The sequence below is a fragment of the Convolutriloba macropyga genome, chromosome 11 (genome assembly GCF_964194025.1).
Source record: "Convolutriloba macropyga chromosome 11, txConMacr16.3, whole genome shotgun sequence".
In the NCBI taxonomy this organism is placed as follows: domain Eukaryota; kingdom Metazoa; phylum Xenacoelomorpha; order Acoela; family Convolutidae; genus Convolutriloba; species Convolutriloba macropyga.
Window position 1 is genome coordinate 40,444,826 of NC_134478.1, and position 15,868 is coordinate 40,460,693.

Genomic DNA, 15,868 nt, shown 5'->3' on the forward strand with positions numbered 1-15,868 from the left:
CGTCATCTACTAATTAACTAAAAATCATTTTATATATTGAGTCGGTCCAATCTCTTTGGCTATATATGCCAGGTTGTTTTGCGATAAACCGAGCGTGGGTGAAGCGGCTTCCAGTTTCATCGGTCGTGAACGTTTTAATGTGGTTTCGCGCTTTTTTGGGCGTTAAGCGACATGATTCATCTCCATATGCAACTAGTGAAATTTGCTGATCGAAGTTATCAGTTTTACATATTTTGCTTGAATAGACCAAGGGAATGTTTTACGTGTTACTTGATCTACAAATTGGAGTTTGTTTCGGTAAAATGTAGAAATGTTTTTAAAAACATTGGTTTTCTAATACCTAAAGTGGTGAAGAGACGGTTTTTATTGAAAGAGTGAAATTAACTTCGAGTTTTTTAGTGTAGCAAACGTGTTTCGCTGAAATGTGATATTGTATCCTACAAGCAAAAAATTTTGTGTTAATAATATAAAGGAAGTCTGTTTTATATCGCGATCAGGATCGCAGAGTCTTTTGTAACTTGAGACGCCCGTGTTATCCAATTCAAATAAGACTCCACTGACCACATAGTCGAGCTTAGCGTCAATCTGTACCTTAGGTTTACAGCACCGAATCAAATTTGTTTTCTGAAAAGTTCATAATTTTCAGATTTTTTATAAAACTGTGATTCTTGCGGAATTACATATGCGTATCGTATATCTGTGTTAAATTAAGCGTGATAGAAGGTGCTTTGTTTGGGGTTGTCATGTGGACATTCTTAAAATTCTCAGAGGTTTTGCCTCTGACAAACTAAAACCTTCGTTTTATTGTATAAAAATAACTTGCTATTGCGTGGCGTAATAAGGGTGGTCCTCCTTACACCTGTAAATAGGCTTAGTGAGTACTTCAAAACGCGAGATCGCATAATCATCATAAAGGTGATCTTGAAAGCAACTTGTGTACATTTGTGCGTTGCGTTGATGAGCAGAATTATTTTCGTTGTTCGTGACTGTTTCAACATAATAGCGTTTTTGAAAATTAATCATACGTGCATGTGATCTCCCAAAGTCAAAAATTTGGCAGTGGTCATTTGGTTCCCAAATGACTGTTGCTTTAATAACGTGATTTTGGGGACAGTACCCCGTTTCAATATTTAATGCGCGTTTTCACATATTAAATACTGTCAGATTTAATATCAAAACTAAGCGTGATGTTAGTAAAATGAATTGACCATCTTAGTGTGTGGATGACGTAGTATTCAAGTTTTGGTTCTTTGTTCAGGGCAATTAGCCCAGTGGTCTGTGGCGTTAGGGATCCAGTCAACGTCACGAGGATTAAACACATGATTTCCGTGTCGGACAGCAAAAATGCAATGGCGATCTAATTGAAAACGACCTTGTTTGGCTTCGACGTTTGCCTGCCAACATTGATTATTGAGTAAATCAAACTGTATCAAATTTGGGCGATGGTGTTGCTTGTTTTTGAGATCAATACGTGCAAGTTCTCTACGAGCTTCAATTTCTGCGTGAAAGAAAAGTCTTTCCATATTGTTCACATACCAATTATAGTCATCAAACCGGAATTCTCTCCTAAGTGAGATTTTGGGGCAAAAGCTTTCTATGTTGCTGAGTTTCGCATGTATGACCTATGTGTGTGCTTAGAGTGTTCGAAATGGTTAGAGGTTGGATACTTGCGCAGGAAGGATCTGAAAGTCTAATGGTTTGATCTTACATTCGCGAATCTTTTTGAGATTATACTACCGCATACTTGTGATAAGCTGCGAGGAGCAATCAAAGGGAGTTACTATTAAATCTTGAACTCCTAATCTGGGAGTTGAGATATTACGTTTTTCAATTTTAATTGGTTTTTTACGGGTAGTGTGTGTGAAAAGATTAAGTTAACTAAGATTATGATTATATTTGTAATGGACGTGTGTAAGATAGTCCACAATGAGGATTTTAAAAGAGTGATGGATTTGCTTTCACTCGAAAAAAAGGCGGAGTAGCAGCTTGTTGATGAAAGATTATTTTGTCTTGTTCAACTACAATTTCAACAGAGAAAATGATTTTTGATTGTTTAAGTAGATCGTGCGCTCTTTGTCTCTGTACTGGTGTAATTTTGTATCGTTTGGTTATGTTTTGTTTTGCCTAATTATGTAGTTGTTCAACAATAATATGATCTCCAAAGAGGGAGGGAGGGAGGGAGGGAGGGAGGGGTAATACAAACTTTGGGTCAAAATTACTTGGTACAATGATGATCCCGATACAATGACGAGAGTTTTTGTCGTGGGTCGGAGTGGTTGAATTTGAACTTAGCGTTACTATAGGTGGAATACCTTGAAAACTCAGTGGGAGTGAACATTGAAAAGTGGGCGACGAACTGATTGTATTAAAAGAGTGGTTCCAGTAAGCTTGAGAATATAAGCATTCAATATTCGTTACTGGTCTTTGTGTTGGATAAAATAGATTCCTTGCAATTTGTGAAGGAGTAGGTGAAAAAAGTTGAGACCTTTATGGTTCTGAATTAGGTTTGTCTGAAATAAGACTAATGTCTGGTGGTGTTTTGTTTATATTGGTTACAGTGCCGATCGGTTGTGGCAATTCTGAACAGTGTATTTTATCTCTGTTGACAAAATTAATTGATTGAGTGCAAAATTGTTGTGTGTTGCCATAATTTATCAATTCAAATTGTGATGCTTGTGGTGGAGCAGCTGGAAGAGCTGTTTGTTGTAAATTTGCGTTTGTAATGAAGCCTGAGTATGGCAATAATGTTTGTGTGTTTATTTGTTGTTGTTGTGTTTGCTATATTTTATAGCTTCAAAATTTCGTGTTGAAGCTAGTCGTTTTTGAAACTCAAAGGACGATTTTCTAAATGCGCCAGCTCTACCAGATATCTGTAATTCAGTCTATCCTCCCTTAAAAAATCCAAATGATGTGTCTGATAGCGGACTAAATAAAGTGTTGTTGATGAGTGAGGTGAATTTATCAGTGAGAAGATCGCAAATAAAAAAAGTATGCCTTCTAAAGGTTGAGTTCCGTAGATCTCATTTAAATTTGAAAGCAAAGCTATCTGTGCGAGTTGTGAAGCGTTGTATGGTAAAATGAGGAGAGACTGTTGCTCTAATGCAAAATAGTGGTATTTGAGTTGATTTGCTTTAATTAAGAGTATGTTAAGTTTATCTTGGTTTTAGTATTGTGTAAATTTAAAAAGTATTTGTAAATCTCTGGAGTGTGCATCCAATTGTGCTGACTTTGGCCAGTGTGCCGGCTCGTTTCGGTTAATATTAGTGTCTGTATGTGTTTTTGGTTAATTTTTGGTGGGATCTTGTTTTCCCTTTTCCTATTACTTTGATAGCCAAAAAGAGTAAAAATTTGTACAACCTTAACAACTTTTTACAGCCTTAGAGTATAAATAGTTAGAGCTGCTTATTTCTGCGCGCGAACTAGACTTATCTATATCTTTAAAACCAACCGACTCTGTAACATTGAAGATAAACTGCTATTAATACAGTGGTAATACCATACCGCACCAAAATCGAGAGTGTACACATGGTGTGTCTAACTACTAGACTGACTACAGCTAGCTGAGTTAGCGCTATGTAAAAGAGACTAGAGTCTTCTCATCTGATTGGCTGGAGGTGTGAATCCAGTATTTCTACTGCGATATCCATTCGGGGTTATTAGTTTTAAATGCGATGTTGTGAATTGTAGGAAAAATGCGTTGGATGTGTCATACTTGTTGTGTAACGGAAGTGAAGAATTGTGTCGTTGTCAAAAGTGGAGTTGTGATTCGTCTTTTCGTATGAGGTTCCTGTCAGTAGAGTTTTGACTAGTGTCGTCAATGAGCATCCACTCAAGTGTGGAACCTGTGAAACTGACAGTTAAGAGGTTTGCTGGCCAGTAACGTCAGTCCTGTCAAATTAACCACCTGTCTCTTGCTGTCTTGTAGTGAAAATTTGTTCCCAGTTGGAGGGTCGCTTGTTATCTGTAATCTATGTCGGTTTGTACGAAGTGAATTCTGTTTAATTTCATCTGGTACAATGGTTGTTCCGATCGGATTTACCAGCTTACTTTCTGGTGAAAATCCTTCTTTTAGCTAATGTGTGAGCTACTTAATCCCTTAAACTATTGTGAGGTAAGCTCCGACTAGAAAACAGAAGAAAAGAACTGATATATATATATATATATATATATATATATATATATATATATATATATATATATATATAACTAAAATATAATGCCACTCAGCTTTTTGTTCTAAATAGGGATTGAATTCTATTGAAGCAACTGTCCAAAGATCCCAATTGTATGCAGGATTTTTCTGTATGAAATGAAAAACAATTAGTCAAAATGGAAAAGAGCCAACAAGAGCAGAGTTTGTTTTCCCATTGAACGCCTAAGACTTTATCAAGTTACCCAGGTTGATGGTAGTAAGCTCTGATTGTTGCAATCTCTGATCACACCGTTTCAGACCATAGTGACCTCTGATCAGACCAAGGTCTGAATTATTGTGCAACCTGGCCCAGAGCAGTTCCAGACCATTTTTCAGACGTTTGTGCGCAAATCATCTGCGATCAGATTTTCCACCACTAATGAGTCTTTGAGCGGACCGGTCTAGACTTATGCGGGCTCAAAAACACCTCTTATATGTGCTCGATGCTCGATATCCTCTGATCAGAGACTAAAGTGAAACGTGGACGCCCGGGTTGAATTTTTCCGTCCAAAATGATGTAAGAGTGGGGCTGCAATGGGAGGATTTTTTAGGAAAATGCAGCTCAAAACTATTACGTCTTTATGGGCTGCATTGGGCTTCCAAGGGGGGTAAATTGGTGTAAGAGTGAGGGGGTAAAAGACAAATTAACCCCCCACTCTTACATCTTTTTTGGTCTGCCAAGGGAGGTAAAACGATGTAAGAGTTTGGGGGTAATTTGTATTTTACCCCCTCACTCTTACACAATTTTACCCCCCTTGGCAGAACAAAAAAGCTGTAAGAGTGGGGGATTAACTTGTCCTGTACCCCCTAACTCTTACACCATTTTACCCCCCTTGGAAGCCCAAAAAAGCTGTAAGAGTGGGTGTTAATTTGTCCTTTACCCCCTCACTCTTACACCATTTTACCCCCCCCCCCCCTGGAAGCCCAATGCAGCCCAAAAGGATGTAAGAGTCTTGAGCTGCATTTTCCTAAAGAATCCTCCCATTGCAGCCCCACTCTTACATCAATTTACCCCCCTTGGCAGCCCAACTCTTACATCATTTTACCCCTCTGAACAAATTACCCCCACACTCTTACATCAATTTACCCCCCATAGACAAATTACACCCCCACTCTTACATCAAAATGAGAGGATTTTAGGGAGGACATTCGACCCGGGCGAGACTTTGAGTATCGCTATAAAGTAATTTCTTCATAAAAACTGATTTTTTCAAAAGAAAAAAAGCAAAATCACATCAAAGCAAAATCAGAAGTGTTATGTGAAAAATGTGAAATTAAAAAACGATTCTTTGCATGTCATTGCTATTTTTGCCGGGACTATTGTTTAACTTAGACAGTTGTTTGTAAGAAACGTCTCAGTATGCATTTGCCATTCCGAATTTTTATGGACAAACCACTACTTTTTAACGGTTGGACTGCTTTATCCTGATGATTGTGATAGAAGGCAAGGGACACCAAATGAGTCTGAGGACAGAACAAATGAGTTTTCTTGGCTCTCGGCAGAACCAACATCTCGTACTAATTACACAAAAAAAAGAAAAAATTATTACATTTAGATTGACCTCTGATCAAACTTTCGTGCACTCAAAGTGACTTCTGGTCAGACCGTCCCAGACAAAAGCGATCCATAATCAGACCAACTCAGACCGAAACTTCCTCTGATCAGACTCAAATCAGACCATTCTCCAAACTTTTATGAGCTCGAACCGATTTCTAAAACCTATAACTTTGGTTTGGAAACACACTGTGTGCTTTTGACTTGGGTCTCATCAGAGGACTTTTCCATCTGGGGCCCCAACCTTGGTAACCTTCTATCTGGCAGACCTTAGAAGATAACCATTCATGTCGCACTCTTGCAAGATAGCAAATGGTTTTGCAAAATCGTACAAGATGACCATCATATGCATGAAACTTGCAAGATAACTATCCGATATCAACTGGGTTTTAAAAAACTTTTAGTTTACTGAAACACATGTGCTAATGTTCGTAAAAATTGCAGCCTGAAAACAAAAACGAAATGCGACATTCGAAAATCTTTGGGTCTAAATTTTGCTGCCCCTATTGTTCTCCTTCCTCTCAATAATGGAATGAAGCCCTAACAAAAGTATTATTTGTGCATCAATGTATGCAATACAATTAATTGAATGATAACTTTAGAAGAGAAAACACAACAAAGACAAAGACAAATTTGAGCTACTTTCAATGTTGATCAATGATTGTTTTGAACCTCGACGATCCAAATCTATTGATATTTGAAGTTCAGCTGCACTGAAATTGACCAAGAATTGAACAAATTGAGATCAAATGATCATAATGTGTAAAAGTCGGCTTCAAAGTCAGTACAACAAGTTATGATAAATGAACAAGTACTCTCAACTGAAAATATTTTTTCAAAAAAATGAGTAATTTTCTGATTTATTACGTGAGTGCTCACCTGTGTTTTGTTTGGGTGGTCTGTTTGGTGAGCCAGCAACCTCCTCTCTACCCCTACCCCTCCAACTTCAACGACAGCACCCTGGATGTGTTCCTAGGAGGTTCTTTCCCACCCGGATTCAAGTTTGGAGTCGGATCATCAGCTTATCAAATTGAAGGTACTTAATTTAACCTTTTTCCGAGTAAATCAGCAGCTGAATTAACAACTGATATTGCGTGAATCAGTAATTTTTAACACCAAAACAATTATTATTCCGTTTATATCGTCTCAGCGCGTTTTTTTCTCAGTTTCTCTTAGAAAAAATGAAGAATGAAACATTCCGTTGCACGAAATCTCCCAGGATTCTTGCAAGACGTTGAATATTTACAATTCTGGGGGATCATCATATCAGCTTGAAAGCATACAGCTATAACATTCAATTCCAACTTACTCATTTGGGTACATTTTTAGTTAATATAAAGTAATTCGCCGCACATGTTAAAATCAAGTGTTTTTATTCCTACATGACACATTTTTAGATTCGGTCTAACTCTTCTCAGGCACCTTTTCCATTTATTTTCTATTACAAAAAAATCTTTTTACAACAGACACGCTCCAAGTAACTCTCAATTAAGACGCTTGATATGATCGCGGTTCTCCGGTGTTCTGCTCTTGTTAAGTGGGTTCAACACTCTCAATATTGTTTTTGCTTTCACAATTTTACCGCATGCAACTGTTGTGGTAATATTATGTTTCTACTCCTTAGTAACTTACCAAGCAATGTGCAATAAGGGCGAAAAAAAATTCACGTCGCAACTATGAAATACTTCAGTAAAGTACTTCTTAAGTAGAATTTTATATGACTTATAAGGAATAATTGCATGTTTTCCCTTTGTGTCACTCAGCTTAGTGGGTGCATATTATTTGCACATCCCAGACGTGCGTGCCGTATTTTAAAATAATGATTTACTATTTAATTGCACGTTCTCTGTAGCTTGGGGGGTGCAGAACGTCGTACAGGGGAGTCACAAACGGGAAAAATCGGAAAAATCAAATGACCTGCTTTCCTTCACCATTCTTTGTCGACTCATATTAAAGCTATCGAAACTAAAACAAAAGCAGTATCAGACTTCTGACTCTACCAAATAATCAGTCGGTCAATCTTCCAACTTATGAGTTTAGCCTTATTTCGATGTTTATTGCCCCCCACTGTATCTTTAAAATGATTTCTCTAAAAACGGCAACACAGCAAAAACTTTTGTACTTACTTCCTACCAAGTTTGAATATGCCACAATATTTACACAAAAATGACAAATTTTTAATATTCGCCGGCATCCGCCCCACATACAGAGTGAAGTTGCCTTGTGAACAAAATTTTGTTACGCAATGTATTCCTATATCACTGAAACTTCAGAAGGTAGATAGTTGAAATTTTCAACTAAAGCTCTGTGGAACAAGGTTTTCCATTGTTGCTCTAGAAAGCGAAAAATTGTGCTTCAAAAATATAAGGAGAGTTTCGAGTTTTTGTCTTTTTAACGACAAATTTATCTTTTTCTGAAGCTCTAGGAGGACATAATAACATAGTAACTTTTTTAAGAGCAACACATTCTAGCAATCATTATTTCTGTTTCCATGTTTAAAAGTTTTGGTTTGGTTTTCCCTTGTCCGAAACCCAAATGGATCTATACACATTGTGCTGAACGCAAGTGGATCGGGTGATAATAGGGTGATGCCCAAGTAGGTCAGATTAGAGCCAATTTTGAATTTGCGTGTCTGCCAGTTGGACAGGAGCTGACTAGCTCACCTGTGGTTTTTTTGGATACCACAGCAGTAACCCATACTAAAAATATACTTCCACCATTGGCCGTATATGGTCAAATTAGCCACAAACCAGCAAATACGGGCAGTTTCTCAGAGGTCAACAAAGGTTGGTGACAATTTCTTCTATCGAAAGGTTGATAAGCGAGTAAATCAAATACAGAAAGCTTGTGAAATACAATTTAAGCTACGAGAAAATTTTTAACTAGGCGCCTGGAATGTTGATGGCAAAGGAGAGAGTATTTGGGATGTATTCACACACACTCCATCTCAGAGAGAAAAGGGTACAGGGGATGACGCGGATAAGAGTTACTACTTATGGCAGACTGACATTGAAAATATGAAATTGCTTGGAGTTCAGTTTTACAGGTAGTAATTTTTCAACTCTTGATAGTTTCTTATGTGTTCCGTTGCTTGTCCTATGATCGGATACAATAACAAAGCGTACGATTGCATCAAATTCCCGGGAAAATCGAAAGACAACACTAATGGGAATATCAAAACCAAGAGCAGAGAATATTTTCATCATTGGAATCGGGACATCTGATCATAAATCAAAATCAATGTTGGAATTTAAACTGCAGACAGGCTATTTAACCCTAAAATACAAAAAAAACTTCTGCAAAAATAGTTTTCACACTTCAAAAACAATTTCGATAGTTTAGGACCTTCTAAGGGATTACCTAATCAACTGATGATGCAGACGTTATGTGAGTAAGCACATCGGGACATGTGATCAAAAGTCAAGATTAATTTCAATTTCATTTTAAACTGTAGACGGAAATAAATACATTTGACAAAAAGTATGTTCATCGTGCAACGAACACTAAAAATGAACAATGATAATGTATATTGGCATCATTTTGTCACTTTTTACTCTTTGAAAGTACTTTTTGTCACTTACATTTGTCTTACAAGTGTTCTTCCAATTTATACCAAAAACTATGCTTGATGTTCTCAGAAAAGATATTCAGTTCTTTAAAATGCTCTCATGTTCTCACTAGAGGCTGGTATAAATTTCAGGTTTTCTCTGTCGTGGCCACGACTGCTCCCCAATGGCACCTCTTCATTCGTGAACCAAAAAGGAGTGGAATACTACAACACTCTGATAGATGCCCTGCTCGAGGCGGGAATCGAACCACTGGTGACCATGTTGCACTGGGATCTACCGCAGGCATTGCAGGATATGGGAGGAATCACATCAGATCAAATGCCCGACTGGTTCGAGGATTATGCTGACTTCTGCTTCAAAACATTCGGAAAAAAGTAATAGTAATGCCGATGATTAAATATTAAATTTTCTACCAAAGCCATTGTATAAAGCAGGTCTCTGAAAAGAAAACGTAAATCGAATCCGGTCCAAAAGCTGAACTGTGGGACTTAAGAAGTTCTGTCAATATACTATACCTATAAAAAAACACGCTAGAACCAATATATGATCAGCATTAAAAAAGAGCACTTAGAACTGGCGAGCAAAAATTGCAACTGGTTAAAAATTGGGCCCTTTTTATGATGGTAAAGGTGATAAATTAAAACGTAACAGTCCGCCAAAATCAAAAATCATATAAAGTCGAAAGTTGCTATCTAAATTATAAATGGTTTACTGAAAAATGGAGAATCCAAACGAAAGAGCAACTTCTTCGGTTTAATGATGGAGAAAATATTGATAATAAACTAACCATAAACTTTATAGGAGACTTAAAAATCAGAGTTTGTTAGTAAACTTTCAGAACAAAACAGAGCAATCCCTGTTTTGTAATTTCAAAGTTCCTCCCTTCTCAAACAAGTACAGACATGGATAGCTGTAAGTAATGTTGGTTTTATGTGCCTGTAGCGCTGGTTTTATGAAATACCGCTTGCCGTAACTCTTGGATGTACGATAGTCTCGCAGTTAGACTCCGTTTGCAGGGCACCTTATTTAAACAGATCGTCAAGCGTATAAACACGGAAAATAAGGTTGACATAAAACTGGTTCAGTTGACCGTCACACTTTTACTGCACGTCCCTATGTGAGGGAAATATTAAACGTAAGATCTGACATCATTGACGTTGAGTACATGCAAGAAACTTACTCATATATGCCCCCTAGATGCAGTAAAATACAGCTGTGAAAACATTGAGATAACTTTTGAACAGGATGTCAACTATGCCATCCGTCCGTTAGGTTACTTTGCGCCCAATGAAAACTTCTCACCGTTCGATGTTCAGTTGACAATAGGTTGGTTCTCAGTGGCATTCTTCCGTCAAAATTGAGTTTGGTCTCAACATGTTTCAAAGGCCAGTATTGAACAGGATTCTGAACTGGCTCGTCATGATAAGTATTGGTACAATATGGAATCGTACGGCGCAAATAAGTAGGTTGACCCGTGATCCGCTGCTGATGCTCGCGCGCTTGTAGTACGTGAAAAACCTTTTCATAACGTCCAAAGATACGATGTCAGTATGCTGTAGGCTGAAGACAAAATCTACTACTTTTAGTCACTCGAACAGCTTAAACCTCACGAAAAGCGGCTTTCGAGAGGCACGATATTCGAATGAAATTAAGCACACACCATCAGTGAAGACCTTGAACATGATTACGTCATCACAGTCTCTGATGCTCAAATGATCAAACAGCGGTTGGATAAAGGGTTGGTACCTGTCACAATTTGCCGTGACCATCCCGAACAAAACATGGAAAGTACGTAGGTCACTCAATGGTCCAGCAAATTGCCACAGTACATCTTTGTACAAACTTTTGCTCACTTGTCCGGACTTTCTCAAAGCACACTATTTTATGTGCTAGGTTCCGTTAACATCAATTTGCAATGTCCAGAGTTATGGTAGTTATATACCTTCAAGTTGGTGTACCCGGGCGTGACCCACTGTCATTGCGTTTGTCATGGCGGGAAGAAACTACGACTAAAATTATAGAGTATCAAAACAGGCGTCATATATTCGAGGCTAAAACATCACCCATATGCGCCAAATCTGCATTACAACGCACAGCCCGAGAAAACAAATTGAAGGAAACTTGAACGTGGCCGTTTATTTGGATTTGTTGGAGCCCTTGAAAGAGATCTCATTAGATCGAAGGATTTGGCGCATCTTCTCCATTTAGGTGGGCTCAAAATTACTATTTTTGCCAGCAATGTATCACATCTGGCGGATCAAATTGATGAGTCACATCAATTTACCGAACCCAAAGTAATCGCGTCAACTAAGGAGGAAACTTCTCACGGGCTTGGATGGAAGGGCGATCACACTAACGCTACCCTAGTTCTGAGTCTCGGTACTTTCGGAACGATCACTAAGTCAATAACACAACGCTTGGCAATCAACCTAGTGTCTAATGTATTTGATCGAATTGGTCCAGTGGCACCTTTTGTGCTCGATGCTAACCAAAAGACATCTGGAGAGTCAGCCGGCAGTACTGACACGAAGACTTGTCAAAAAAAACTGTAGAGAGTTTCCTCGAATGGAGTGTGGAACTACCAAAAGCTTGCTGTAATCACTATACAGAGGATCTATTTTTCGAGAACCTTTAAACATAGTGAGGTAAACATGTTTGGTGATAAATTTCATGTGCTTTTTGCGCTTGTAAATTGTAAGTTTTTTTAGTTTGTAAGTTTTTTACTGCTTTTGTTTTGCTAGGAGCTCGAGGAAGAATTTTGAGTAGCCCCAATACGGAGCCTGCGTTGGTTCTGGGTAAAGCTCGCGTAGCACCTATGAAAGCAATCAGAGTGCGAATGCTAGAATTGCGAGCTGCCCTACTGGCTGCTCGGTTGAAACGAGATACATGTCGAGCTCTTACAATGTATGTCAGCAGGGTTTTCATATAGACCGATAGCACTACCGTCATGCAATGGCTTAAATGGCTTAACTTCACAGGCAATCACCCAAAAATTTTTCAAATCGCTTATGCGAGATCATGAAAAACACTAGCGTTGACGAATTAATCCAGATTGCCCCAAGGCGTAACCTTTTTGCGATATCCGCTGATGCTTTGCAATCCATTAGCTGGTTGTGGTGCCCGGAAATTGGCCTCAGAGCAAAGCGATTCTCCTTCGAACCAGGCAACGAAGTAGTTAGAAACAGCAAACTCGTTATAGCAATCAAAGAAAAGGACTAAAACAATACCTCATTGAATGTATCAGTAAGTATAGTAACTAAAAAGCCGTACCTGCAACTAATTCTCTTCGATATGTTTAGTTCCAATCAAAAACTGCTACGGATAACATCACACCCATTCCCGCTGCTACCCACTCATGAAGGCTACTGTGAAACAGCTGGTGGTATAGTAGACCCCACTGCGCTTGACGAAGCCCAGCACCACCTCCAGTATCTTATGCAAGGAGAATCCTTCAATGCAGAAGGAAAAGATCTCCACAAAAACAACTCCTATAAATGGAGTAGCCGTATTGCTACATTTTCGCCTTTTGGCGCATGTCTATTACTTTGGTCCATTTTACATCATTGTTCGTCAAACTACGGAGAAGATGTTAGGATTTCTTTTCGATTGTTTGACTGCTGGTGCTGTCCAAAGTGGAAATTGTACCAATTTTGGACGCTGAAACGAATGTAATGGATTCAAAGTAATTTTTCTCCTGTCGGGGTTCTCCTGCCACGATCTCGTCAGATAATGTTACTAACTTCATTGGAGCGAGAAAAAGCACGACGAGAGTATCAAAAAGTGGAATCCTAACAACATTTGTGTTGAACTTACCCGCAAAGCATTAAGTGGAAATTCAATTTGCCCATTGCGCCACATCAAAGCGGCATTTAATAGAGGGCTATAAACAGATTCAAGTGCGTGCTTTACAATATCCTCGGAACTTAACGCCTCACAGATGAAGTTTAAGCAACTATTTTTTGTCTGGTAGAAGGCGTAATTAATTCATATTTGTAAAGCCCGTAACTGCCAACTCGTCCCACCTGGGCGCACCTAAAGACCGGTGATATTCTTTGGGTAGTTGAAGATACCAGCCCTAGGGGCTTCTAGCCTACCACTTGCGTCACTGAACTCCTTTATGGTTCCAACAGCATCACAAGCGTAGCCCTATTGCGCGCGTCCACTGGATCGCTCTTCTGTCCGCTTGTAAAATTTATAATCATTTTCCCAACATTTTCTTCTGGGCCGGAGGATGTTACTAAGTAAATAAATGAAATCGAGACATATATCAAAATGCGCCACTTTGGTAGTCAATGGGAATCTAGGATTTAATTGTGTACCGAAGTAGTTTTAATTTTTATAGAACGCTCGGAAAAATTGCAAATAACATAATTTCTTGTAAATCTAATTATAACGCCTATCAAATAAGACAAGGTTCTGCTCTCTAATTTTCTGCTTTTTCCATTGGTACAAAAAGGTGACTGGCGTTGAGATTATTCCAGATCAGACAAAAATCCGGCCAATTGAGCGTCAAAAACTGCCGTCTAAAAACAACTTGTTGCTGTGTAAGTACGGATGTTACTACATTGTTACATAGTTATGTGCTTCGAGAAAAAAACTGAAGTGAAACGTTAAGCCGAAAAAGTATTGTTTCATACGTCATCTTTAAATACCAGTGAAGTTGAGTGATCTTTTTCACTAGAGTAGACAAAACTTAACTGATCAAAAATTTCGACCTAATATGAGACCACAGAATTCAATTTACTGAGTGAGATACAAAATAAAAGCTCATATTAGAGTCTGCAATAGCAAAATTTTAAGGAAATTGCCGCTCAAAAACCTTACATTTTTTTGGGTTGCAATGGACTGCTTTTGTTTCAAATTGATGAAATAGTGTTGATGAGCTGGAAAGAAATGTTAGAAATTCTTACGATTGCAGCCCCATACTTACCCCTGCTTTCTTGTTTTTAGGCTGCCATAGCCAAAGTGCTCACATTGCAGCCGCCCTGCTACAACCTTACATTTTTTTAGCAACTTCCCCTGTGAGAATTTAGCCCTGCACTATAAGATAAATTAACCCCCACGCCATAGAAAATTTAACCCCTCACTTTTCAAAAAAAAATTGTGAGCAATTTAGAGAGGACATTCGGTCCCGGGCAAATAAGTTACTCTCATTAGGAATACGCTAATATATCAACAGTAGGTTTCGGAAAATGCCGTGATAACGAAGCTCTACATAAAACTTTGAATTTTTAGCAACTTTGGAATCTTTAATGTAACGCCCCTAAGCTTCCTTTTTGGCATATGTTACACTCAAGTGCCTGTGTTATTTTTACACACCCTAGTCCAGAAATCGTCGTTTTTAACGTAAGAAAATTGTTGTTATGTTCCGTTACACTTAGACAAAAATGGCGAAGGCCCTATCGTTTTTTTTCGGTATCGTCGTTATGTTCCGTTTTTCAATGCAAAAAATTGTCTTTGTCTTCAATTTTTTCGATTCGGTATGTTCGGTTCCAAACGCAAAATAATCATCCTTATGTTTGGTCTCTTAGATTCGGTAAGTTTGGTTTCGAACTATAGGAATAGTTGGTACGTTCGGTTTAAAACATAAGAAACCGTCCGTATGTTAAGAGATCATCGGTTTGTTTCCCTTTCTTCGAATTCAAACATAAAAAATGTCGGTAAATTCGGTTTATAACATGCGTCGGTATGTTTGGTTTTAAATTTTAAAAGCTGTCGGTATTTTATGTTTTTATTGGAAGAGAGCATCGTTATGTTCGGCTTAAAACGTAAGAAAAGGTCAGATTGTTTGGTTTTAAACGTAAAATTGATAACAAGTTTGGCATCTAATGTGTCCCCAGGTGTGTTTTTGTGCCCCCAGTTAACCATTTTTTCATAATTATAGACCAAATAACTAACCTAGACCACAATGACCGAAAAAAGACGTAGGCAGTTTTCCGTATGTTTGGATCTCCACGTAAAAAATTGTCGGTATGTTCACTTTTTGGGCTTGTTTGGTTTAAACGTAAAAATGTCGGTTTGTTTGGCTTAAAAACATGTGAATTATGTAAAAATTTGAACAGTTGTCGAAAATGTAGCTCAAGTTGATTTAAAAAAACAATTGTTAGCAATTGTTAGCAATTTTCTTTTGATGTTTCCCTCCTGGTTTCTTTGTCCAGGCATGGTGACTGGCTACGGCGAAGACGCAAACAAAAAAATCTGGAGGGTTTGATTCCAGGCAAACGGTGAAAACCGCGTCCAAAACTTTTCGTCAATCAAAACAAGACAATTTTATGTAGAAAAAAAACAAAATATACGACTCCTTTACATAAATAACAAAATTAGGTTGTTGGTTGTCAGTTCTTTAGGCTCCTCTTTTATGAGGGAACTGACACACCAAGTTTGGCATCGTTTGAGTAACTCCTTCAACCGGTTGAAAACCGAAACTTTTGAAAAATTTTTGGGTTCTCTGCAACAAAAAACAGATAAAACTGCTCTAATGAGATTAAACCAAAAAAATCTTGTTGTTTGAGATTTGAATTTTTTTACATGGGTGGTTCTACATACCAAGTT

General features: G+C 38.1%; 1 protein-coding gene across 1 annotated transcript in view; it reads left to right on the forward strand.

Moving 5' to 3' along the window:
• The window catches only part of LOC142349127 (lactase/phlorizin hydrolase-like), a 134,353-nt gene that overhangs the window by 96,206 nt on the left and 22,279 nt on the right, over positions 1 to 15,868 (forward strand). Inside the window, exons 13-15 of the mRNA XM_075400541.1 lie at positions 6,575 to 6,783; positions 8,634 to 8,793; positions 9,448 to 9,690. Of these exons, the coding sequence (XP_075256656.1) occupies positions 6,575 to 6,783; positions 8,634 to 8,793; positions 9,448 to 9,690 (612 nt within the window). The remainder of the gene's footprint in view (positions 1 to 6,574; positions 6,784 to 8,633; positions 8,794 to 9,447; positions 9,691 to 15,868) is intronic.